This window comes from Vespa velutina, chromosome 1 (genome assembly GCF_912470025.1).
Source record: "Vespa velutina chromosome 1, iVesVel2.1, whole genome shotgun sequence".
In the NCBI taxonomy this organism is placed as follows: Eukaryota; Metazoa; Arthropoda; class Insecta; order Hymenoptera; family Vespidae; genus Vespa; species Vespa velutina.
The window spans coordinates 6,207,966-6,235,601 of record NC_062188.1 but is presented as its reverse complement, the minus strand read 5'-3'; the positions used below and the strand labels follow the sequence as shown (position 1 = coordinate 6,235,601).

The following is a 27,636-nucleotide window of genomic DNA, read 5'->3' as shown; positions in this document are numbered from 1 at the left end:
TCACAAACTTAATTCATATATAAATATGAATGAATATATGTTAAGTTCGCGAAGAGTATCTCTAGTCTCACATAATATTATTGACCAAAGGAAAATGATTCAATTCAAGTAATTATTAATTAAAATAAATAAAACTATTTGTCTACTTCTTTTTATTATTTACATATGTGACATTATTTTATTTTTTATTTATGTACCCTTTTTTACAATTATTATATATATATGATTATTATGAGTGAAAAATATTAAACAAATTTTTGTCAGAATATTAACATATGATTGGACGATTTCAATTCCTACGAAATATTTCGTTACCAATCAGAATACATGGTTGATAAGAAATCTATCTGTTTACACTAGGGATGTTTGTAATTGGAAAGCATTCACTATTTATTTGGCACCGGAATATGCGCAAGTGCAATACAATACAAGTTAGAATGAAGGAAACTTGTGTTTAAGAGAAGTTTAATTTTAATATTGAATGTGTTCTCAATAAAAATGAGTAGTGTTAAACTTGATGTATTGTGGTCACCGGTTCATTCAAATAAATTTATTACATGGGGAACAGAAATATGTCTTTACGAAGTTGCAGATATAAAAGATGGTATAAGACAATTATGTGAGTATGTGATTATCAAAGAAATTGATAAAAGAATATTTATTTGTTTATTTAAATTTCTACTCGATTTTCTTGTATGTCATATTATATATATATATATGAAATAACATTATATATGATTTAAAAGGTGTTTTTTTTATTTTACATAGGTATTAAACTTTCTGATTCTACTGTCGCTCATCTATTAGCAACAAATACAAATCATCATTACGTTAAATGTATTGATATATATCCTCAAGCAGAATTAGATATATTATTGGCAGTCGGGCAAGACGATGGAAAAGTTGTTTTAACTACGTTTGGCCCAACTGTATTTGATTCTTATGGTTATGCTGGTAAAGAACTTGGTAAGAAATCGAAATGTTTTTCTTACATGAAACATTTAATATACCAAATTAATATTTATTTATAAATTTCTTTAGTTCCTAAACACGCAAGACAATGTAATGCTGTAGCATGGAATCCAGTAGATTCAAATTTAATAGTTACTGGTTTAGATAAGCATCGAACTGATCACTCTATTCTTCTGTGGGATATAACTAAAAATTCTGAAAGAATTTATCATAACAATACTCAAGCGGATCCAAATAGGCCAGTAGCAGAATTGGCTGTATCAGAAGTAATACATTCATTTGATTGGTTTAAAAGTCAACCAAAATGTTTAGTTGCTGGTGCTAATAATAAACAATTAAAAATGATTGATTTTCGAGGTACTAACATAACGAAATAATTAAATTAATTATATATAGTATCCTCTAATATTGTTTATTGAATTTTTCATTCAGATTCTGCTAAAGTAGTGAATGCTGCTCCTACAAAAGCAGTGTATGACTTATCAGTAAATCCACATAATAACAATTATCTTCTTTCACATGTTGATAATCAAATTACTATATGGGATACACGATGGTTTGAGAAAGCTGTTCTTACTTTATCACAAGGAAAACCAGTTACAAAAGTTTTATGGTGCCCAACAAGGCATAACTTATTGGGAGCATTACAAAAAGATTCAGGTATTATTATATTTAATATAAAAAATCTATTGTCAGATAAGATTGATATAAAATTTTTTTTTCTTTGAATTGCAGTGGCATTACACTTGTATGATATACAGCATTGTGGAATGGGAGGAGGAGAGGATGCAGAACTTGGTGCATTGGAAAGAACAGTAGCACCACCATGGCATAGTCCAGTTAGCTTTGCATGGCATCCAACACATGCATATCGTTTATTAGCAATATCCCAACAAGGTTTGTTTTTGTAAAAAAAAAAAAAAAAAAAAAAAAAAAGAAAAAATCGGATAATATATATCATTTCTTTATATTACAGGACTTACAGATTATACAGTTTGTGAAAGAATTACAGTTAATTGGTCTACTAGATCTTATATGGCATGGAATCATGCTTCAAAATCATTTAAATACATTTGTAGTAATGATAATATTTATAAGTCTATCGATGACATTTCTATTCTGACTAAAACAAGAGCTTTAGCGGACTATGGATTACTAGTGAGTCCATAAAAAATTATGATTTATATGTGACATATTTTTTTTTTAAATATACAATAAGTTATTTATTAATTACAGCCTGAATTGGCACAAAATGGTGAATTAGCTGAAAATGATACTCTTAAAAATTTATGGCAATGGTTGTACCTAAGTCGTTCTCTTGTAGAAGATGGAACTGTACTAAGTCCAGATAATAAGCATCCTGGTGTAAGGTAACATAAACTTATGCAATAATATAAGTGCATATATTAATATATATGTATATTTATCTTAGAACCCTTTTGAAATTGGATGGACAGCAAAATTCTAATAATGGTTTATTAAAATCAGAACTTACTCATCGGCCCTGGGCAGATATAGGTTCCACTCATACTGCTAAGATTTATAGGTAATCTGTGCAGGTAGAAAATACTACTTTATGTCATAAATCAATCAATGTCATAAATAAATCATCAATTTATGATCAAAAAAAGAATTATATCGTTATGTGAACAAAGTATATGATATAATTATATATAAATATTCTCATAAATATAGGTCTGCAGATAGAGATAAAGGTTTGCTATTATGTGGTTGGAGATTTGAGAAAGATACGAATGCTCCATATGAAAATCTATTCTTAGATAGATTGGTAAGAGAAGGAGCATATCCCAGAGCTGCTGCAATAGCTGTTTTCAATCTTTGTTTGCGACAAGCTATAGAAATATTAAATCGTGGTGCTAGAAAAATGTCAATAGCTACAAATTTAAATATTGTTGCTATGGCAATATCTGGCTTTTCAGAAGATAGAAATAGCATGTGGAGAGAGTCATGTTTAAAATCTAGATGCCAGCTCTCTGACCCTTACTTAAGAGCTACATTTGCTTTTTTGACAGCAGATAATGATTCATATGAGAATGTACTTGTAAGTAAATTTTTTTTTTTCGTGTAATTTCTTTATAAGAAGTTATAACTATTAATTCATTTATTCATATAATTATAGAATGAAAATGGTATGGCAGTAGAGGACAGAGTTGCATTTGCTCTTATGTTTTTACCAGATAATAAATTAATTGAGTATATAAAAAGATTAACACAAAACTTGGTCGATGAAGGGAATTTAGCAGGTTTTCTTTTGACAGGTATAGTACCATTAAATTGAATAATAATAATACGAATTATAATTGTCATGCTATAATTAATCTAATTACTACAATTTATATAATTGTTATTTTTTAGGAGCAAGTTTAGAAGGTATTAAATTATTAAATAGGTATTTAGAAATATCTGGAGATGTACAAAGTTGTAGTCTTATAGCTATTAGAGCATTATCATCTAAATTACTTCAAGAGAATCAAGTTCAAGTATGGATAGCTAGGTACAATAATAATAATAATAATGAAATTGCAATTATAAGTATAGGTATATTTTATAGTATATTTTTTATATTGGATATTATAGTTATAGAGATCTATTAAATGCTTGGAAAATGTGGAATCAACGAGCTCACTTTGATATTGCTATGAGAGCTTCTACAAATGAAAAACCACCTCCACAAATATATGTTTCTTGTAATTTCTGTGGTAAAAGTATTTCTGCTTTTATGCAAGGACTTAGTAGAGCTAGAGGACCATTTGGCAGATTAGGAAGTACTTCTAATAAATTAAAGGTAACATTTGTGGATCTTGAAGCGTTAAAATAAATATATAAAATAATATTTGTCTTTGATTGTTTTAGATGTCTTCATGTCCTAGTTGTCGAAAACCATTACCACGATGTGCAATTTGTTTAATGCATATGGGTACTGTTAGTGGAATTCAAATGACTTCTGCTGGAATAAATAGAAATGAGGATGATAATAAACTTACAGAATTTAATAATTGGTTCACATGGTGTCAAACATGCAGACATGGTGGTCATGCTGATCATATAACCCATTGGTTTCGGTAATGTAAAAAGATTTATTAATTTTATATAATTTCAATCAAAAGTTATATAAATTGAACAAATTAATATTTTATATGCTTAAATTTATAAAGTTTCATATTATAAATGAAATTCAATATTACAGACAACATTCTGAATGCCCAGTAACATCTTGTACATGTAGATGTTTTTCATTGGATGCATCCTGTAAAATAGGAGCGAGTGTTATGTAAATAAATGTGTACATACGTACATATTGTACAGTCTTATAATATTAAATACATATATTTAGATTAAAAAGACTACATTATATATATCTCTCTCTATATATATATATATTAATTTAATTATATATATTTGATAGAAAAGTTGATTATCTCAACTTACATTAAGATTTTAAAAATAAGTATTTTGTTTTAATAAAATATATTATTAATTCTTATTATATTATTCTTTTTACAAATAATTATACCCTATGTTTTTACTTATTCAATTTATATTTTATTTAAAAACGATAGGAACATTAATACATATTATTTTTTTTTTCATTTACACAATTTCACACAAAATTTAATATCCTGAATCACTTTCAGATATCATCCATTTTTTTGTTCCTAATACATTCAACACAGCAAGAAGATCATTGTATTGATTTGCCTCTGTAATAAGTAAAACTTTTAATTATTTTAGAACTATATTATATATGTCATTGAGTAAATGAAAAAATATAATAAACTTACGAAATTTTGCTGTCATATTTGAAGGGAAAAGGATATAACTGTTGCACGACATAGTACCTTTAGATTGTACAGTTCCATGTATTTCTATATAACCTTCTGCATTAATATCAAGAGCTTCATTTAATGTTACATTTATTTGTACACCATCCGTTGTAAGAAGTTCTATATTTCTTCCATTTGAACTTTTCTGTAAAAATGAATTGTGAATGAAATTATAATTATTTACATATGCTTTAATAATTATTATGAGCAAAATCTTATGAATAACGATCAAATAAAATATGATATTATATTATAAAATTATTTTGTAATTATTAAAGTATTTTGTATTGTATATTATTAATGTAATATTTATAAAGACGGTTAATGGTTCTTACACGGTTAATGGTTCCGAGTAAAATAACTTCCTCTCCTATATTTTGCCCTAAATAACGTCCATTAATACGTTTCTTTGCCATTTTCTTTTTCTTTTTATTTATAATATAATTTATTATTTAGAAATACCAAATAATAACCATTAAACAAAACCAACCATTATCTTTATTAGCAAAGAGCGGGATAAACTATATTTCATATTTTATTTTTCACTTACGCCCTCTATTATAGTCATCGATGATGTCGACATAATAGAGTAGACTACGTGTATCCCAAAGCAGTCTATAATAAAAATATGATGCTTGATTAGAAGTAAACTCTTTTGAAGTGAACTGATCGTGTATACAGGGTTTAAGATAGCCAAGCCTATATAAAATATCTGGTTATTTCTGAGAAAGATAAGGTGCTGATCTGGTATCATTAGACAGATTGTTTAATTTAATAAATATATCTTTATATTTATATTGGTACTGATCTTATGCTAAGAAAAAACGTGCATATGTGATTTATTACATTAATTATTACTTGCCATTGTACATAAATTACATTTCTATTAGTTTGTATTCAAAGAAAGTTTCTCAAAAGAAGTCTAAATGGTCAAAATGACACCTCAGGATGAAGGAAAGATAAGACAAGGGTTGGCAAAGGCAAGTTTTATATGTAAAATTTGGAAATTACTTTAAATCGAATATATTTTTCATTGGTTATATATTTATTTTATTAAAATTTTGAATATTTTAGTATCAAAGTCCAGAAATTACAAAAACTCAGGTGCTAAATGTTTTGTCAACGTATAAAGGTTTGCAATATGAAATAAAACCATTTGGTAAGTTATGATTTAAAAGACTATTTACATGTATCTATAGTAGTATGTATAAATGTTATCATTATAAAATGATTTCAAAATTTTAACAATTTATGTTACTCTTGTGTTATCTACAGTATTTGTGGATGGAACTCAAAAAGAATTATTCAATTTACAAGGGACAATACCTGTTACATATAAAGGTAATTATATGTATACAAAAGATAATTAACATAAAACCATCTAATTAGAGTTAATTTCTTTTGTATAAACTTTACAGGAAGTCGTTACAATATCCCTATATGTATATGGTTAATGGATACATATCCAAATAATGCACCAATATGTTATGTTAAACCAACATCAGATATGAGTATTAAAGTCAGTATGTATGTTGATCATAATGGCCAAATTTATTTACCGTATCTTCATGATTGGTTACCAGTAAGTAATAGATTCGAATCTTTATGTTAATAATATAAAAAGGAGTATTTTCTTTCTCATTTTTATTCATTTAGCATACTTCTGATTTACTTGGTTTGATACAAGTAATGGTCGTGACATTTGGAGAGCAGCCACCTGTATATGCTAATTCACGTAGTGACACACAAATAAATACATCACCATATCCTATCCAACGTAAGAATAATCTTTTTTTTTTTTTAATACGTTAGATGTTACGAATTGATACATCCATTTTATTCAATAAAAGTGAATTATTACATGTTAATTTAATATTATTATTGCGTGTATTTGATTAGCTTTCATGCCAGTACCTGGTACAGGATCTACTATGCCAGGAAGTGGATTTATGTCATATCCACCAAATTCACAATATAATACTGGAAATAATATGTATCCTCCATATCCAACGTCTGTAACATCAAGTATTCCATATCCAGGTTATGGAATGTATCAGAGTGGTGGTTTAAATTATCCAGGACAAGGACATAGTGGTTCTTATCCTTATCCACCTGCTACACAGCCAGTGAGCTATATTTATGAACTTTGATAAATTATTTAATATTATGAGAAATTAGAAATGATCAAAGATTTATTTTACAAGTCGCCTACAGTACCAGGAAGTTCTGGTGGAAGTTCTGGTACTATCACGGAAGAGCATATTCGGGCATCTTTAGTCTCTGCTGTAGAAGATAAATTACGTCGCAGATTAAGAGAACAATTTTCTCAATTGCAAGCAGAACTTGAAACGTTGCGTCGTACTCAGCAAGAACTTAATAGCGGTTCTGCTTATCTTTCAGAGTTATTTGATAAATTAAATAAGGAAAAGGCAGAACTCGAAAAGAATACAATTATTCTCCAAGACAAAGAGGCTGAATTAGAAAAGGAAATAGCAAAACTTTCTGATAATCAGTCGATAGATGTCGACGAAGCTGTAACTACTATTGCTCCATTATATAAACAGTGAGTCTTTTTATATAAATATTCTTCATCTTTTTTTTTTTTTTCTTTTATCATGCATAATGATTATATATATATATATATATATATATATATATATATATTTTTTTTAGGATGCTAAACGCATTTGCTGAAGAAGCTGCTACAGAGGATGCTATATATTATCTCGCAGAGGGATTGCGCTCTGGTATTATAGATTTGGATGCCTTCCTTAAACAAGTGCGACAACTTTCACGTAGACAATTTATGCTTAGAGCTCTTATGCAACGATGTCGTCAGAAAGCTGGACTGGCAGGTTGAACTGTCATAAATTTCTATATTAAAATCTTTTATTATAACGTATTTGTAACAAAGTATATAATTTTCACATTGTGCAAAAACATGAAAAGTGCATTGTATGCATCAGTTGTAGTAGAAAAACCGGTTATGTTGTAAAGTCTATGATAGTTTATCGATATGTATAATATTCCTTCGAACAAAATACATTTTTACAAATTTTCCTATACCGTTAGTGCAATCATCGATATATTATCAATATAAGAATAAATAACGCACCCAAGCTGTTATATAAATGATTTATGTTATACTATTCTAAATATCACGCTAGGTAATATAGAATAAAAGAACACATTCATAATATAAAAAAGATACTCAATAATGTTTTTTATTTAATTTAACGTATTAATAATAATGGATTTTATGTGATAAGTTTTCCTGCTCTTTCATTTTATAAATATATTTTGTCATTGCAACGAATGTTACGTATTTATTTTCATTCTCATTGATCAAACTGGAAAAAAAAGAGAGAGAGAGAAAAAAAAAAGAAAGAATTATATTTCTAAAGATTCTTCTATGAATATTAATTTATGATATAATGTGTTATAACCTATAACGATCTTACCTAAAATATTCATACATATATTCCCACGCATAAGAGTAAAAATAATACACCAAATCCAGAAAATATAGCTGCTACTAAAGAGATTAATAATTCTTTGAATATATCTCTTGTGAATTTGGTGCTGGTAACTTCGTATACGAAGAACCATGCTGTGAAAAATATTCCAATTCCAAGTAATACTATCGCAAGCAGTGAAAAAACAGCTGGATTTACCGGCGAGACATATCTTGTCATAGATTCAATTTCCATCTAAATAAATATAATTATATGATTAATACAAGACATAACAAAGTATCATTTATTTTTCATAAATAAGGAAAAATAAAAATAACCTAAAACGATAAAATCGAGAAGGAATATTAATCAAAATGAAATAAATATGTTTTATGAGAAGAATTTATATAAAATTTACCATTTTTAAAATGATATCTATTACGACGTGGCTCGTTGTCACTTGACAAACTCAACACTATTCAAAGCTCTTTATGTATGGTATCATACAAATGAAATAAGAACATGAATTACAAAGATTCAATTAGATATGACTATGGAATGAAAATATCGACATGTTAAATGAATCGATAGTGTAACGATATATCGATACATTTTTATCGATCTATAAAATTGCGCGAATTTTATACGAATTTTAAATTTGACATTATCTTATATGACGTTTGTCCAAATTTACAAGATGAATAAAATTCTTCGTAATTTTGTAATATCAGTTTTCGATATAAACGATTTTATATTAATTATAATTTTTAGTTGAATTAATTGTATTAAATGATATGATATGATATAATAATAAAAAGAATACACATACACACACACAAATATATTTGTTATTGAGAAATATACTTGTTATCGAAAAAAAAAAAAAAATGAACAAGGAAGTATAATATTTTTAGAAAAAGAATATTTACATCGTAAAATTCGTTATCGTTAGTATCGATGTAGCTATTGTAAACAGTATTTCAGTTGGTTCAGTACAATAACGTGACCATGAAATTAACGAAATGGCCAATTATGATCATGATCAGTCGACTCGGTTCGCTACCTTAAATTCTTTCTTCCTTTCTTCTTTTATTTTTTGCTAAACTCGAGATATCTTTCCGTTTCGCCGAACCGTTTTGTATGTTGGTAAATACTTACTCCATAATGAACGAAGCAAACATGCGATTGTAGTGGAATTTCTTCCTCAGCTTTCTATTCCTTTGGATATTTTCACCTTAATCAATTTCCCTCCACCTTTTCTTTGATATTCGATATACGATCGTTGTGAGATATTATTTGAATTTGTGGTTGAAAGTTTCTCAATCGATTACATGATGCGTGCATCAAGAAACTCGTGTAATATGGTTGATGGAGAGATCAAGTTTTTTAAATCTTGATCTTTATAACTTATTGAAATACTTGGTTTACATGTAATTTTTTTTCTTCTCCTTCTTCTTCTTCTTTGTATTATAATGTCGACGACAATAAAAAATATTATTAAGAATTTTTAGACAAATATCATATTGTTTACTTTTTAAAATCAATAACTTTTTAACTGATCTTTGGTCGGAGATTCTGAAAGTATTTATTAAGTACACCGATTCGCTTCGGTAATTATCGTGTGTAGTATATAAACGCCAACGGAATTGTGTTTCTCTCAGAGTTTCTTTAGATAATAGTCACGGATCTTCACAGAGCAATCTTTACTTTGTTACTCCTCATATCAACAATGAATTGCAACTTTTTGGTATATAGAAGATATATATATATATATATTATATTATATTTATATTAATATAAATTTAATATATATAATTTAAATGATAACATTATTTTTCTTTCATTTATTACAGACTTTGATTTTTCTCTTTGTATTTTTCGTGTTGATATCACCATCGTATTCTTCGTAAGTATTTAAATAAAATTTTATTTTTTATACCTCACATTTATATCATATTATTTATTCTTATTCTTATTTTTACTATCGTTATCTTCTTAGAAAAAAGGTAGTCATACATATACCTTACAAAGTGAAAAACGTGAAGCATACTCACACGATATATAAAATAATATCACATCACGAAGAAAAAGACGACCACGAGCACGATCATAGCCACGAATACGATCATAGCCACGAGCATGAGAATTATGATTTTTTTCGAAGATGAATTATCATTGTAGAAATGTGTCTACGAAGAGAATCCAAAGAATGGTTATTAAATAGTACAAATTTTTATTTTAATAATATATCAACGCCAAATGTACTCGTTATATTATCTAAGTAAACTTCGTTTGTAACAAATTGTATTTTTTGTAACAAACTTCGTTGTGTTATTGTTGTGTGATATTTAAATATAATATAATCGTAATAAAAAAGAAAAAAAATTTTTTTATTTCGTTTAAATCAAAAACTACCTAAACATTATGTGATATTAAAATGTAATGGAATTGCAATAAAAAATAAAAAGAAGAAAAAAAAAAGAAAAGATTCAACAAGAAAAATAATGGTGTTGCTATTTATTTCATGTATAAAAAAAAAAAAAAAAAAAAAGAAAAGAAAAGAAAATATCTAAACGTATTCGTTACTTTATAGAAATAAATCTGATGTTCAACATTATTATCATTTTGTGATATTAAAATAATAAAGAAATTGCAATAAGAAGGAATTGAATTCGATGAAGAAAGAAAAAATAAAAAAATAAAAAAATAAAAAAAGAAATAAACAAATATAATATTTCTCTTTTCACTTCATCTACATAGTAAATATATAGTAACTTCGTAAACGGAAGTTTAATAAAAAAAAGTCAATATAAAATGAAAACGTAAAGATCAATAACTCTCAATTTTTTCTTTTTTTTTTTGTTTTTGTTTTACAAAGAATAATAAACTCTCTTCGACGAACGTGAATAATTTCATTGGCGCAGTTTGTTGTGGGATTTTGTTTCATCGTGCGTAAAAATATTATATTGTTTGGGATAAAAAGATTCGATGAAGCGTAAATACTAATAAAGGAATAAAACAATCGAACGGCGAAATGATGATCGGGCATATAAGCGACGAATTTCACCGTCGACGATTCAGATTCATTTCGAAAATCGTGTTAAGATCTGCGAAAGATCGATTCCCGTATCTGTTCTTAATTATTTTACCACTTTGAGTTGTATTATTTGAGATATAAATATAAGGATGAAATTGACTTATTTGCTTTTTGTTTTGTTGAATGAAATTTTCCTGAGTAACGGAGAAAAGGAACAGTGAGTATTTAAAATCAATATTTATAACGTTTTATTGTAAATTATTAAGAACGATTCTTCTTAATACATGGTTCCATTGTCAATATATGCTTTTTTACGCTTTCTTATAGTCAAAGTGAAAATAATCATCTCTCTGAGAGACTTATAATTAATTGTATATATTTATGTGTGTATGTATGTATGTGTGAATTTATTTATTTATATTTATACTTCAGACTTAATTTTCTTTAAAATTTCTATTTAGAGAATATCTAGATTTTATTAAACAGCAAGACAATTGTTTTATAAGTTTACGTGAAAATAATGATCTCTCCAGAGATTACGTAAATATAAATATAAATGCATATATTTAAGATTTAAATGTTTTGTCCAAATTTTTATCTAGAGACTATTTAGACTTTATTAGATCACGAGATCGATTGTCTTACAAATTTACAATTTTGTTTATTTTTTTGTAAAAATTTTATTTTCATTTTTCTTTTGATTTTCCATTCAGTATACATTTCAAGATACACGTACCAGAGATTATCAAGCATCACATTCACACCAAAACGATATTCATACATAAATTGATGCCTCATAAAAAGTACGTGCCACAGAAAAAGGAAGTACCAAAGAAGAAAAAACCATCGTTTCACGAGGAAGAAGATCATAAGGATGCTCACCATGAATGGAAATATTGGACTAGTCACTTTCACCATGACGATCACGGTCATAATCATCGTGATGTTAGTCACAAAGTTAAACAGGAAGAAATATTTAAGGACGATTATCAAAAAGATTTTCAACAAAATCCAATTCAAACGGACTCTTACTTTCCTAAACGAGAATCTTACGATGAAAATATTTCTACGAGGGATCACACGAACGGTTTGATTGGTTACTCTTATCCACCGCAATATTCACAGAATTTGGAAGTTCCGGAGATCCCTGATAATCATGAAGAAAAACCAACGCACGGTTATGAGGAAGGATATCGAAAAGGTTTACGATCGGAAAGCGGAGCTTTTTATGCTAACGAATTAAATAAATTTCATTTTGATACTGAATTGGAGGAGGAAAACGAACGAGAGAAATCAAAGGTTAAGGATGTGGAAGAGGATGAAGAAGTCGTCAAAACAAATGCAGGACGTTACTTCGTCACCGAGGAAAACGTGGAACACAATCATTCTAACGAAGGAAGCGAGCTAAAATAAAATATTTTTAACAAAATACTTTTCAAGAATTAATTCTAAAGGAGATATTTTGTTAGAAATTAATAACGAGAGAATCTTGAGACTTAAAACACATTATTGTTTTTATATATCTCTATATATAATATGTATGTATGACAAGAACACAATGGGATATGTGTTCCTGTGTGTCCGCCATGTAAAATATTTATTTTTAAGAAAAATCATTTCTTTCGTAATAACAAAATTCTCTTTCCTTACGATCCTCCTTGTTTTTCATCCAAGTATAAATTCATTGAACGTTTCCATAGGTACAAAACAAAAAGGTATACAATTTATTTGTCATAATAAGATCAACTATAAAGAAGGAGAAAAAAGAAACAATAATAACAAAAAAAAAAAAAAATACGAAACAGAGATAGAAACGAACATATAGAAAAATAATACGAACGTATTAAATATTATAAAAACGACGAAATATAAAATACGTAACTATATAATATATATATATATATACAATTGGTAAATAAATGGTAATGAAATAATAAAATATGGATAGAGACTAGGACACGTGAGAGGTAAAAAAAAGATGGACGGATAAGTGCGAGGGAAGGGATAATCACTGTTGTTTGGCCGTCACAATTTAAGATTTTGCTCGAGAATTTCGTGAAAATTTTGTTCAGTGACCACCCCAGTCACCACCACCACCACCATAACCACCGCCTCCACCACCTAGATCGTAGCCACCTCCGCTTTCTTCCCATCCACCATGTCCTCCTCCGCCTCCATAGCCGCCGCCTCCAACTTCAATATGACCACCTCCATAATCGCCACCACCGAAATCATGTCCACCACCTCCACCACCTCCATGACCTCCTAAATCGATCGGATGACCGACCGTATAGCCCAAAACTTCGTATTTGTCACCTCCTCCACCTCCGTGATGTATATGCTTTGTTATTGTATGGGTGTGGTATATGTGTTTGATTTTATATGGTACATGGATCACCACATGTTGACTGGAACATTGTTAAATCGATTAAATTTTTTATGATAAACTGATTTACAAGAAGAACTATTTCAGGTTTGTATAGGACTCGATAAAAAAGAGAAAGAAAAAAGAAAAAAGAAAAATCTATGAGTTCGTTTTCTTCTAACGTTTTCTCCCGTAAAATATTTACTCTGGCAACTTGAAATGGACATTACTCCTTTGCAAAGAAAATCGGCGAAAGTCCGAGCGTTGAACGATTTACGAGACAAGATCGAAATCGTGAGAAAGGACACGCTCGATCGATCCCACTTTTACAATTAGTTATATATATGTATATATATATATATAACTGACATTGAGCACAATAGGAGACATCGTTGCTCTCGATCGTTTTTTTTTCTTTTTTTTTCTTAGCAAACGTTCACTCGAACATTCTAATCTCTTGTGACTGAACTTATTTCACATAGAATAATCGTACTAAAAAGAAGGACTTACTGCTTTCCTCCGTGTCCAGCCTCACTTAAGTTCAATAGCGAAGTGATAAGTAACAAGATCAGCTGCGAACAAATGAGGAGAAAAAGTAACAAATATTTACAATATTTTATTATCGTTTCGAAGGAGAAGTTTCATGTTACGTGGATGATGGGATAATGGTATCAATTTTTTTCTTTCTTTTCTTTTTTTATTTATACATTACACGGTACAATCAAAAATGATCTCTTCGCCAAAAAATATTTCGAACATTATATTTTCTTTTCTTATATATATATAAGAAAAGAAAATTTTGAATTTACATTGATTACATAGGACAGTGTCGTCCATGTTCTTTACTTATTACTTGGTCCAATCAAAAATGATCATAGATGACAAAATATTTACGATATTATGTTAAAATTTGAAAGGAGTAACTCAAATTTTGGCGTTCAATGTCGTCCATTTCTTTTACTTGAATATTATTTGGTTCAACCAAAAAAGAAGAAAAAAAAATGATCAGAATTGAAAAATATTTGAAACACTGCGTTGAAGAGAGAAAGAGGGAGAGAGAGAGAGAGGGAGAGAGAGAGAGAGGGAGAGAGAGAGAGAGAGAGAGTGAGAGAGAGAGTGAGAGAGAGAGAGAGAAAGAGAGAGAGAGAGAGAAATATAAAAAATAAAGGAAAGAATTCGAAGAAGAAATTTGAATTTGCGTATTCACAATTGTATCCATTTTTGAGCTTACGTATATTATAGTGGTACTTGATCCAAATAAAAAAATCTAATCTTATCGACTTACCGTGACACCCAACATCATCCTATCTTTTTCGATCACTTCCCTATGGAAACTTCCTGTAAAATATAGGGAAGGTAATAAAAAGGAAAAAAGATAAAAAGAAAAAAAAAATAGGAAAAGTAAATTACGAAAGGACCGAAGCTTATAATAAGTCCTTCCGAGATACACCAGCTCTCGGTAACTACGAATGCGCTTTTGATCTGTCGATTGCATTCTATAAGTGCGCTGCTTTTATACACGTACGTTGATAGAAGTCGGATAAGAATGAAAGGGAGTCTTTTGCACCCGAGGTGCTCGTGAAAGGAGGCGACTAATCGTCGAGCCGTAGCAAAGTACCGGAGGAAAAGTCTATCTCTCTCACTACTTTACTCTATTTCCTCCCTCTTTCCTTCTTCTTTACGTATTTAAGTTTAAAATTTTAACGTCCATAATTCCTGCATCCTTTTCATTCCCTCCACCTTCTCTCATTCCTTCTCCTTCTCTTTCTCCTCTTCCACCACCTTCTCCTCCACTACTTCCTCCTCCACCACTTCCTCCTCCACCGCCTCCTTCTCCATCATCTCCTCCTCCTTCTCCTTTTTCTCCTCCTCTTCACCCTCTTTCTCCTTCCCGTACTCCTCTTCCTCCTTCCACTGCTCTAACTTCTCTCGTCTCTTTTCTTCTTTTTTTTTCCTTTTTTCTTTTTTTTTTTTTTTCTTTTTTAATGAAAGGTAGACAGCAAGGTGAACGGCCAAGATCAAGATCGAGCTGCTTTGGTGATACAGATGCGAAGATCCGTCCGCAGTTTCACTCGTCTTTTGATCCTTCATATCTCTACTTAAGAAAAATTTTAAAATATATAATACATATCTATGTACATCAATTTTTATTGATATTTCTATTTATTTATTTTTTTGTTCTTTTCTTTTCTTTTTTTTTTATCTACGTTATAATAATTTTCATAAGTTTCGAAGAAGTACTAGCTACCTAAATAAATTGTGTGCATGTGTGTGTGTGTGTGTGTGTATGGGTGTGCTTATATATCGCAAATAAATTCTTTGATTTTTCGTAGCTACATAAATAACATATATATAATTTATATATTATGTTGGCCATTAAGTAATGTCGGAATTTTTAATATTTTTTATCTAAATAAATAACATTGTATTTATTAAGTTTTCATTGAAAATTTTTTTTTTTAATTTTTTATTATTCGAATCAATGCTATACTATTATCTTGTAATAGATCCGATCCAATACAATACTTAATGTATAATATGTTTTAGTGTTCTTTGTTTATATAAAAAATACTAATTATTGGTTAACTCAACATGATATATACATGTCATATTAAGTATACATATATATATATATATAGACATAAAATTATTTAAAATTAAGTATATCCAATTAATTACAATAAATTCTTTCGAAAAATGTATTAATTATCGTCATTATAATCGAGACAAAAGAGGACTCATTAAAAAAATATTTTCCCAATTTTTTTTTTTTTATTAGAAAGACAAATTAGAATGAGGGATAAGATCATAAATGCATATGAAAAAAGTAATCATGCAGGTTTTTATCCTACTTGAAAGTTTACATTGATTAACGAGCGAAACAATTATTATCAGATCGTATTGTTCCGCGAATAGATATCTAATCTATATTCTTTGGTCTTGGATGCTTTTTAGTTACGCCTTTTATGAAAATCGGATGGGAGATACGACCGAAGTGAAAGATGTAACTGGTCGATGAACTGTACTCTACGATAATGCAACCGTTTCTAGTTAGGTATAACGCGTTTCTCTCAAGGACGTATACTTCATATACTTATGTATACATGTATTATGTACTACTACGTTTACTATTCCAATAGTCTTTTATTTTGTTTTCTCTTAATTACCTTTTCTTTTTTTTTTTCTTTTCTTTTTCCTGTGAATATTTTCTTCAAATTATGAATAAATTGATCAAATCATTTTTTTTTGGATCGCCGTTTATGATGAATTTCAAATTTAATAATTAATAATTTTTTTAACAATTATTCTAATGTTTCTCTAATAAGTTTACTTATAAAATATTCTTTTAAAGAGAGAGAGAGAGAGAGAGAGAGAGAGAGAGAGAGAGAGAGAGAGAGAGAGAGAGAGAGAGAGAGAGAGAGAGAGAGAGAGAGAGAGAGAGAGAGAGAGAGAGAAATATTATGTTTTAGAGCATTCCTATTAACCGCTTGATGTATTACTGTAATTAGATTAATTCAGCCGTAAAATCGTTGTGCAACAAAGCGTACCGTCTGATTATATCGACAACTAGAAATCAAGTTTGTTATTCTCAAAGGACAATCCGGGTGCGATAATAATGTAAGACTAAGAATTTATTTTCTTTTATTACTCTATAATGCAATAAACATTTAATGGATAAGCAAACAGGAAGAATGTTTATTACAAGAATATATTTAATTACTATATATATAAATATATATATATATATATATATATATATATATATATATATATGTATATGTATGTATATGAACCATTTATTTTAAAAGTGATCTAAGTACATTTATATTTATATTTATTTTTTACTTATATTTATAGTTTTTTTTTATATTTAATTTTTTTTTTAAGTCTATTTATTTGTTTTTTTTTTGGGCTTAGGCCACTTTCAAAATAAACGGCACATACATTATATATACGTATAAATATATATTTTTTTTTTTTGTAGATATATACTTAATGATATGTGCAAAAAGAAATTTAGAAATATCGAAAATTTTTTTATAGTGACCACTTTGTCCATTACATATATAAATATGTATTACATATACAATTATGTATGTATTGTAACATAATATATATATGTAATAAATATATAAAAAAATGAGAAAAAAGAAAGTTTTAAAATTTTAAAATTAAAAATTAATAAAATTAACTTTATGCAGACAATATGTATTGATATTACTCAATTACATACACATACGTATATTATACCAAATTATCTAATCATTTATCAAATTAACTAATGTTCTAATAATTATTGATCACTGACCAAATTTGTTAAAAATAATCACTTAGTCGTAAAATGGGTCAAAGATCATCCGTCCTTGATTGTCTTGACCTCGATTGATCTTAATAAAAATTAATATAGAAGAAGAAGAAAAAAAAATAGGTCCAAAAGTAGGAGATGAGCAGAAATTTAACTCCATCAGTCGCAAATTGATCTCTACGTATCGGATTTAGTATCGGGAGAAAGGGAAAACGATCTCCGAGCATGTCTCATAAAATCTACAAGAAGGGGAAATTGCATGAATATATTGCGTGCATGTGTCTGTGTATGTATGTGTATGTATAGAGAGGGAGTGTCTCTATGTAATGTTAGTGATGGTAGTGGCAGTCGAGCGAAAATGAAAACGAGCAGTACGCGATATGGTTTATCCTCTTTTTCTTAAAGATCGTAAGACCGTGACAGTGAACTCTCTACCAAAGGAATTTCATTCGAACGGAGGCGAACTAGAAACGAGTGGTGATTGGTCTACGCCTATTTCTCTCACGATTACTATTGTTGTTGTTATTATTATTATTATTATCATTATTGTTATTATTATTACTATTATTATTATTATTATTATTATTATTATTATTATTATTATTATTATTATTATTATTATTATTCTGATTATTATTATGATTACTATTATTATTATTTGCTTTATTTTACGATTTTCTTTCTTCTATACATACATATATATATATATATATATATATATATATATATATATATATTTTATTCTATTGTAATTATATTATACATATAATATATTACATGCATTATATATATATATATATATATATATATATATATATATATATATATATATATATATATATATATATATGATATATACATATCTGTATATGTATTGATATATGGATACATATAATGTATATATATAAGGTATGTATTATATACATGTATTATATGTACATATCTGTATTATATATATTATATATATATATATTTATATATATATATTTATTTATTTTATATGTTGTGTAATTACATATGATGTATAATATATACGCACACAAACATAGAAATAGTATAAGGTAAAAAATATTTTATATATATATATATAAAATAATTATTATGATGAAAAATGTATGCAAATCTTATTACATGTATGAATATGTATATGAGACTTATTTATATATATATATATATTCATGAACGTGTATATACATAGGGATGCATTTATATGTTTATATGAGTATGAGAACATTGTAGAAAAATTTGTAGTACGTTTTAAAATAAGATATAAGATCAATGATATATTATGTCTTCTCTACTTCCTAGAAAACAGAAACTCTACTTAATCACCTTTTATTCTTCGAATTTCACGCCATACATTGTTGCAAAGTTGATTTTCACTGTCTCCTTTCATTTTTCAATTTATTGCAAAACGAGTTTGTTAATATATTACTTCGAAGAAAGTCACTCGATTCCTTTTGCGTTTTCTTTTTTCTTTTTGATTTCTTTTTCTTTTTTCTTTTGTTAAGATATTCATCAATAAGAATTTCTTAATGCCACATATTAAGCGAAGTAGAAGTTTGCAAAGTAAAATAACTTTTTGAATTTATTTTATTTGCCTAAAAATAAATACGCTCGTTCTAAGGTTTTATTAAATATAAAACCAAACAAAAAAAGTACAATTTTCAAGAAATTTTATGCGTATACAATCGTGATACAAATAGTGAAAGTAGTTTCTTACAAAAATTGATTTATTTCCAAAACTTTCAGAAGTTTATGACGACAAAATTTATTATCGATTATCGTTTTACGAGATCAATAAAAATATTTATATATGCATATGTATGTAGGAACACTTTTTTTTCGTACGTTGATGCATCTATCAAAATAATCATAATATGAAAATAACGAATCATCATAACGAATCATCATAAATTTAAGTTCGAGAAATGTTGCGATTGAAATCGAACTCTCCCATCGAGATTTCACTCCGAAAATATTTTTTTATGATACATCAATTATACCTATATAGGTAATATTATTTAACTTCAAATATCGAATATATAGTTACTATATCTTGGAACTTTTTTTGCCTTTTCTTTTATGTTTTTTTTCTTCCAATTCTCAGATTCATCGATCATTTTGTTATCAATAATGAGATTCACGTATACACCGGGTACAATAATGAATGTACATTTGTGAAGTAGTAAATAAGGCAAGGCAGGACTAAGTAGAAATCAGCTCGTACAGTTTTGTTCCTCGTATTTTGGAAAGTATCGATCCAGGGTCTTCTCATGGCGGTCTCAGGCCACAGTATCTACATTTCTGGTTCGAACGAACGGGATCCAGGGTGGTGATCGTTTAAAGAAAAACCAACGAAGAAAGTGTCGATTTCCCCCGATGAGAAGAGAACCGAGCAGTATCGTTTTATTCGTTTAAATCTATGTATATGTATGGACGTATGTATCGTTAGATATCAAGGTTGGTAGTAGGCCATGCCCACCTATTTCTTTATGGACCAGCCTATTGGATGTAACGGAGATTTTCCACGTCGTCGATTGATATTGTAAAAGAAGCTATCTAAAGTGACCACTGCCGCGAGTGGTAGGAGTGGACACCACCTTTGCTGATCTTCTTTTAATCTTGTATAAAAGAGAAGAAGCCGAGCGTAAGCTCTCGCAATGTATCTGGATCAACCGTGGTGTAGATCGCACCTAGCTCTTGCCAAGCGAGCATCGAGAGAGCCACACAGAAAACCGGCTAATTTGTTAGATAAAGATCTACGGTGAGAAGGAAGAACACCAAGAGAAAATAGAACTGCTTGATTCTATTTTGACACTGACAATGCAGTTGGCGGTAAGCCATTTCATTATCTTTTTTGCTTCTTAACTTTTCTTTCTTTCTCTCTCCCTCTCTCTCTCTCTCTCTCTCTCTCTCTCTCTTTCTCTCTCTCTCTCTCTCACTTTTTTGTCTTGTTTTTCTTTTTTTCCTCATCGTTCGCTCTTTCCCTTCTCTGATTTTTCTTTAAACTTTGGATCAAAACGTTTTATCGATATCAAGACATGTATCGGTTTATTAAAAGTCAATTAAAATCATTCATGATATCGCTTACTCTTGATACACTTAATCTTGATATAATATACGTAGAAAGGTGATTTCTTTGGAGTACATTGAACGTTCGCAAAACGAATTCTAGATTAATAGGTCAGAGAAAATGAAGGTAGCCGTTAACAAGCGATTAATGTTCGCAGGTGTTGTGCGTTCTTATGCTGGCAGTTTATGAACCTCTTCTTGTTCATGCGTGAGTATTTTGTATGTGTTGCTATATATAATAGAGAGAAATCAATTAACATTAACAGATATATGGAATTTTTCGACGTGAAAGATCTGATTTCGTCTTTTTTTTCCTTTTTTTTTTTTTCGTAGAAAAAAATTAGTAGTAGTTTACCCTCGGCAAATACGACGTAGCCCGATGATACCATGGCGTCAAAAGTTGTCAAATTTTAAAAAGACATCTTACAGAAATAACGAATTTTATAATATGCATCATGAACATCCTGCTCCACATTTCTATGGACCTAGACCTGTTTATCAAAGGGGCCCACCTTTTCCGCATGGTGGTGATGATTTCGATCATGGTTACGAAGTTAATCATGTGCATGTACCACATAGTAAAGATATCAGTCATATGATCTCTTTTGGCAAGGGATACGTTCCCTATGATAATATCAGAGGTACATTTTCATTAGACAATAACAAGTAAGTATTATAAAAAGATAACTTTATAAAATTATAAATTTGTTGTTTAATATAACGACATTAAATATTGTAATCGATAAAAATTGTTTTCATTGGAAATTATTTTTTTAGATACACAGATATGATAGAATATGGTAATAAATATATCGAGCCCAGTCATGCTTCCACAAATTATTCACCAACGGGATCAGAATACAATACTCCACCGTCTGGTTACATGCAAGAAAATATTTTCAGTGATTCTTATTTTTCCGATCTAAAGGGTACGGATCTTCAAAATAGAAAGAACGAGGATGTTAAGAATTACATACCACGAGCTATCAATAATGAATTGACGAAGTCTATGGACGGTGTTCTTGAAATGAACAAAGATGTTAATCCTAAGAATCCAGTATATTATAAGGATACAGGTTATCAGGATAATAAAGCGGAAGGTGCTGTAATTGTTCCGGTTGGTATTCCATCGGCTACAATAGGTGGCAGCAAGGAAGGTATTATTTTTCGTGATAGCGTGTCATTGGATGATTACAACAAAAAGGTTGAAGGGTTCACCAAAAATTGGCCTCGTTTATTGGGTGCCGATTCTCTTCCTCAATCACAGATTATCAGTTCGATCAGTTCGATCGATGATTCTACTCTTTTACAACAACAACAACAACAACAACATCAACAGCAATTAATAAATCCTTTACCAAGTCCAGCTGCTCTAATAGGAGCGAACTATCCTGTTTCTGGTTCAAATTGGTTTTCGGAATTTGCACAACCCAAAAGAGGATATGCTGTGAAAGAGGAACTAATGGAACCACCTCACGATTTTCGTACTATGCCTATTCAAACTTCACCCATTCAGAGTTTCCCTATTGGGATAAATGTTGGACCATCTGTTTTGCCTCCCATGATTCATGTACGATGAATACAAGAAACAAACAACTAATGTGATAACGCAACTAGCTTATTTATGTATGATACTTTTCTATTTATATTTATTTTTATTGATATATATACATATATGTGTATGTATATGTATATATATATGTATATGTATATATATATATGTATACACTTCTCTGTCTCTTTCTCTTTTCTTTTCTCTAAATGTTAGTATATTAGAACGAAAAGATTCTCTTGGATATAATTTATATTCTCTAAGAATTATTTGTAAATTATTATAATAAAACTGATTAATATGAAACAATGATTAATATGTTTTATCTTATAACGTGCCTTCTTTATAATATCCTTATCCTATTTCTTTTTTTTTTTTTTTTTTTAAATATAATTTTATATTGTTATAATAATATACAAAATAAATCTAATGAAAATAACGGAGTTGAACGTAGACATGAAAAACGAAAAATGATTTAAATCAATTTAATATGTTAGATAACATTTCAGAAAAGCAATAGATAATTAAATCCGTAAAATTTAAATATAAATTATTATATTATTATGAAAATTATTTCGATATGAATATAAATTATTAAATGAATTAGTTAAACGAATATTGCATATTGTAGATAATATAATATATTATAAATGTGTAATGTTAGAAATCGATGGTATAAAGGAATAATAAAAAAAAAAAATTATTAAAAAAAAAAAAATTGAAAAACGGTGAACTATAATTGATCGATCTTAAACGATGTAAAATACAATTTTCGTCAATTTAAAAAAGAACACTTGATCTAGTATTTACGGCTCATTGATTTTTGAAATACGACAATTGTTGAACGCGATAGCAAGGTCACAGTATTTTAGATGGCATCTTTCCCCTTCGTTTACTTTCACTGGAAGACATAAGACCGGTTGTGCTCTTGAAAGTTGAGAAAGTCTGTGCGAGTAGCTCGATATCGAATATTCTGTAGTTCACTGTTTCTTGGCTGCTTTAATCGAACGATGATGAAGAAAAGAAAAAGAAAGAGAGAGGAAGGTGGGGGGAAGGGTGCAATAGGGAGAGAGAAAGAAAAAGAAAGAGAGAGTGAGAAAAAGAGAGAGAGAGAGAGAGAGAGAGAGAGAAGATAGGTAAGTAGATTTAATGGAAAAAATATGTGAAAGGATGTACAGAGTGAGCTAAAAGTTCCTAGGTGGACCAAAAAGGTGATTTTAAAAATCGATTAAGTCCTTTTAGAGACGTTTTAGGCTAACTTGTCTACCTTTTCTCTTTTCTTTTTTTTTTCTTTTCCTTTTTCTTTTGTTCAGATCGTTGAACTACAAGACCAGCTCGTAATATTACCAACCTAACTACATGTCCTAAATAGTCTTGGGAAAGGAGTAATCGATTTTTAATATCACTTAGTGATAAATTTTCGGTATATCTTATATATGTGTATATATATATTTTTTTTATTTTTTGTCTTTTGTATATATATATATATATATATATATATATATATATATATATATATATATATATATATACAAGGGATAAAGTTCATTCACGTTCTCTTTCTCTCTATCTACGTATGTACATATGTACAGATAAGTATACAAGAATTTGTAGTTTCACGAATAATTAAACTCTTCGTGATAGCTCGTAAAGATAGAATAATCGACATTATCCTAGATGAAGGATATTAAGATAAAATAAGAAAGTTTAAGTTAGAAATTTTTTAAAGGTTTTGAAGGAACGAATCTCTACAAAAAAAAAAAAAAAAGGAAGAAGAATTTACAAGGAATGGAGATAAAGATTTAATGATAATTTGATAATCACGATCATTTGTATTATTATTAAAGATACAATATCCTTTCGACGATTATTCGAGATATATGTAATGAAAGAATTTTTGAAAGATTTCACGTAAATAATGTTTATCACTGTCGTTATACGCAAACTCGTATAAATTCGATTACATTTACTATGCTATAACGATTAAGGCGTTATATCAAACGGGTCAGAACCATTTTTGGCTTTTTAAAGCTACCATCTAAAGTAATATCTCTTGATTAACAAGTTAATCCTGTTGCTGTTCAAATATATGTGTAATAAATCCTATTACTGTTCACATATTATTACATATTTAAATAAAAAATGAGAAGAAGTGAATGCTTGGAATTTGACAGAAAAAAAAAAAGAAAAATAGAAAACAACGGCAAACAGCGATCAGTAAAAAATGTAGAAAAAATAAAAAATAAATTGAAAAATTATTCGAAATCGATTAGTACTAAATTTTATCCACATACTATCATGTATATATAAAAAAGAAATAAAAAAATGAAATTAAAAAAAAAAAAAAAGAAGAAGAGAAAGAACCAAGAAAAGAAATAAACAACGAACTACGACGAGTAAAAAATTGTAGAATAAAGCGAACTATAATAATGTATATCTAAGAAAGAAATGAAGAAAAATGAAATTCAAAAGAAAAAAAGAAAAAAAAAAGAAGAAAAAGAAAGAAAAAAAAAAAAAGAAAAAAGAAACAGGAAAAGAAATAAACAACAAACAACGATGTTCCAAAGATTTATAGAGAGAGAGAAAAAAAAATAGAAGAAGAAAGAGAACAAAGGAAAAAAAGAAAGAGATGAATCATTTGAAATCAATTGAAAGTTTCACCCAGAAATTGTTAAAGTAATACCGATCATGGAAAAGAAGGCGTGTCTTGATCTCACTAGGAACAAGTGATATAACCTATATATCGTGCCAATGGCAAACATTGTCAAGGCCAATTGGCCTTGATCGAAAAAAAAGAATAACCGTAAATGTGTGCTTATTTTAATTCAGCAGACATGTCTGAAATGTAAAAAGGGAAAGAGTGAAAGGATCTCGTGAGAAATTTATGTCTTTCTCTCTCACTCCTACTCTCTCTGTCTCTCTCTCTCTCTTTCTCTCATTTAATGCTTGTATAAGTGAACACTATCTTTTTTTATCCATTTCTCTCTCTCTCTCTCTCTCTCTCTCTCTCTTTCTTTCTCTTATATACATATATATGATGTGCCTCCTCCTTTTCATACTCAACGCGTGTTACTTTCTATTTCGTTGTCGGCCGTAGAAAGAAAAGTGAGTGATCATAAGGCGTTGCGATCTATAGCCTAGATAGATCGGAAGATCTATTCCCTCTTGATCATTATCTCGATCAGAAGTATCGAAGGAGGAGATGGAAGACAAATCGCAGGTGCGTTCTTTCACGCGCATTCCACAACGAGGAAAAGTTAAATGCCGGTAAAAGGAATTTCTATTTGAAATTCTAGATTCTACAATTTCATTGCGCGCGTGTGAGATTATGTATTTTTTATATACATATATATGTACACAGACATACACACATGCACACACATATAAAGAAAAAGTAAGAAAAGAAAGAAACGGTTCGATGACATTTATAAAACTCTTATGTCTTATAATCGACATTAAGTTTATCGGGAAGTTTATTACAAGATAATTGGTCGCTGTTTAAATGTATTACTATTTTATTGGAAAATTATTCTAATTTCTAATTGCTTTTATAATGTAAACGTAAAAGAGAGAAAGAGAGAGAGAGAGAGAGAGAGAGAGAGGAAGAGAGAGAGATTCTGTTATCTCGTCGGTGCAAAACTTGTTTTGTGTTTTCTAGATTTTTTTTTTATTTCTGTTTATTTTTTCACGTTTTTTCTCTCTCTCTCTTTCTCTCTCTCTCTTTTAATATAGTCATTTTTATTATACATTTATTATACATTTTTATCATACATATAGATTTCTTTATAATAAATATATTATTTTCCATTTATTCTTTTTTTATATTTTTTAATTTTTTTTTTTTTTTTTATTGCAGATAGTTGCAACGATCGTAACGATCGAAATTCCTTTTGCTCAGTCTGCATTATAAAGTATTAAAATTTTACAATGTGATTACCGACAATTATATGTAATTTCTTTTTCTTTTCTTTTTTTCTTTTTGTTTCTTTTTTATGAAGAGAAGTCTGATTCATTTTAAACCGGCATTTTAATGAATAGATATTAAATTTCGAAGAGTTAAATATAAATATGATCTTACCTGTCGATCATTCTCTTTCTCTTTTAACGAGATCACCTTATGCTTCTCGTGGTGTTATCTGATGCGCATATGTCTCTCTCTCTCTCTCTCTCTCTCTCTCTCTCTCTCTTTCTCTCTCTTTCTATGTATTAAAAAATATTAGATTTATATCCGAGATATGTGCTTTCGGATTTACACTCATCCATCGTCTCGTCTTTCCTTTTTGCACGATGGCTTAATGCCAATGTCCTGCTCTTACTTCTCGATTTCGAGCCACTCGCCGATCTTTATTATCGATGCGCTGAAAGTAGAAATCGTTTCTTTATGAATATTCAATTGGAATGTTGGTAGTAATTTTGAAAGATTATGGTATATTTTTTTGTTCGTTAATATACTTATTTAATGTGAAAAATCTTCATATTTATAAATTTTTTTTTCTTTCTACCACACTCTACTTTTCTTCTATTCTATTTTCTTTTTGGTTTTCCTTTTTTTTCCTTTTTCTTTTTTTCCTTTTTTTTTTCTTTCTATCCTAATGATGCATCACATATATCATTTTTCTTTAATGCATAGTTTCTTTTTTTCTCTTTTAGAAACTTTTACAAAAAAAAAAAATTATTATGCGACATTAGTTATCCGAATAAATATCAAAGTCGCAATATTAAAGAGATAAAAAAAGAAAATATTATAAATATTTTTAATTGAATTTATATCAAAAATTAAAAATTAAATCATTGTGCACTATAAAAATGGATCATGAGGAAAAGATTATATTACAACTTTTATAAATTAGATTTATTGAAAAAAAAAAAAAAAAAAAAGAAAAGATGAAGGAAAGGAAAGTTAGAAAAAAATATTATTGCACATACGTTATATCGCAAATTGATCAACATCTATTTATAACATAAATTTTCAATTCTATTGAAATGTTTTAATTTGAATATGTACACATTGGTAAACTGTTCTTAATAT

At 28.6% G+C, this 27,636-nt stretch overlaps 7 protein-coding genes across 7 annotated transcripts; 4 read left to right on the top strand and 3 right to left on the bottom strand.

Annotated features, from left to right (window-relative positions):
- The first annotated feature begins 374 nt into the window (after nucleotides 1-374).
- Nucleotides 375-5,041, top strand: LOC124949171 (GATOR complex protein MIOS). The gene is made up of 14 exons (XM_047493835.1): nucleotides 375-619; nucleotides 769-966; nucleotides 1,042-1,329; nucleotides 1,405-1,632; nucleotides 1,708-1,869; nucleotides 1,949-2,130; nucleotides 2,209-2,342; nucleotides 2,405-2,518; nucleotides 2,668-3,034; nucleotides 3,113-3,251; nucleotides 3,349-3,487; nucleotides 3,571-3,778; nucleotides 3,847-4,055; nucleotides 4,181-5,041. Exons 1-14 carry the CDS (start codon nucleotides 499-501, stop codon nucleotides 4,266-4,268), a joined length of 2,577 nt encoding a protein of 858 aa, XP_047349791.1. The 5' UTR covers nucleotides 375-498; the 3' UTR covers nucleotides 4,269-5,041.
- Nucleotides 4,535-5,390, bottom strand: LOC124949183. The gene is made up of 3 exons (XM_047493864.1): nucleotides 5,153-5,390; nucleotides 4,776-4,962; nucleotides 4,535-4,694 (listed from the first exon to the last, which is right to left on the bottom strand). Exons 1-3 carry the CDS (start codon nucleotides 5,231-5,233, stop codon nucleotides 4,606-4,608), a joined length of 357 nt encoding a protein of 118 aa, XP_047349820.1. The 5' UTR covers nucleotides 5,234-5,390; the 3' UTR covers nucleotides 4,535-4,605.
- Nucleotides 5,391-5,427: 37 nt separating this feature from the next.
- LOC124949180 (tumor susceptibility gene 101 protein) lies at nucleotides 5,428-8,133 on the top strand. The gene is made up of 8 exons (XM_047493848.1): nucleotides 5,428-5,797; nucleotides 5,892-5,976; nucleotides 6,093-6,158; nucleotides 6,236-6,399; nucleotides 6,474-6,594; nucleotides 6,717-6,943; nucleotides 7,022-7,380; nucleotides 7,491-8,133. The coding sequence occupies exons 1-8, from the start codon at nucleotides 5,744-5,746 to the stop codon at nucleotides 7,675-7,677; spliced, it is 1,263 nt and encodes a 420-aa protein (XP_047349804.1). The 5' UTR covers nucleotides 5,428-5,743; the 3' UTR covers nucleotides 7,678-8,133.
- LOC124949188 (transmembrane protein 258) lies at nucleotides 8,012-8,838 on the bottom strand. Its single transcript, XM_047493878.1, has 3 exons — nucleotides 8,691-8,838; nucleotides 8,279-8,527; nucleotides 8,012-8,167 (listed from the first exon to the last, which is right to left on the bottom strand). The coding sequence occupies exons 1-2, from the start codon at nucleotides 8,691-8,693 to the stop codon at nucleotides 8,288-8,290; spliced, it is 243 nt and encodes an 80-aa protein (XP_047349834.1). The 5' UTR covers nucleotides 8,694-8,838; the 3' UTR covers nucleotides 8,012-8,167; nucleotides 8,279-8,287.
- A 1,617-nt stretch (nucleotides 8,839-10,455) lies between these two features.
- LOC124957540 lies at nucleotides 10,456-12,722 on the top strand. The gene is made up of 4 exons (XM_047514549.1): nucleotides 10,456-10,553; nucleotides 11,771-11,820; nucleotides 11,881-11,968; nucleotides 12,023-12,722. Exons 1-4 carry the CDS (start codon nucleotides 10,456-10,458, stop codon nucleotides 12,720-12,722), a joined length of 936 nt encoding a protein of 311 aa, XP_047370505.1.
- A 655-nt stretch (nucleotides 12,723-13,377) lies between these two features.
- LOC124957534 (glycine-rich cell wall structural protein-like) lies at nucleotides 13,378-14,977 on the bottom strand. The gene is made up of 3 exons (XM_047514547.1): nucleotides 14,960-14,977; nucleotides 14,185-14,246; nucleotides 13,378-13,717 (listed from the first exon to the last, which is right to left on the bottom strand). The coding sequence occupies exons 1-3, from the start codon at nucleotides 14,975-14,977 to the stop codon at nucleotides 13,378-13,380; spliced, it is 420 nt and encodes a 139-aa protein (XP_047370503.1).
- A 5,714-nt stretch (nucleotides 14,978-20,691) lies between these two features.
- On the top strand, nucleotides 20,692-22,765 carry LOC124948318. Its single transcript, XM_047491776.1, has 4 exons — nucleotides 20,692-20,818; nucleotides 21,214-21,263; nucleotides 21,389-21,721; nucleotides 21,833-22,765. The coding sequence occupies exons 1-4, from the start codon at nucleotides 20,807-20,809 to the stop codon at nucleotides 22,632-22,634; spliced, it is 1,197 nt and encodes a 398-aa protein (XP_047347732.1). The 5' UTR covers nucleotides 20,692-20,806; the 3' UTR covers nucleotides 22,635-22,765.
- Nucleotides 22,766-27,636: the final 4,871 nt, after the last annotated feature.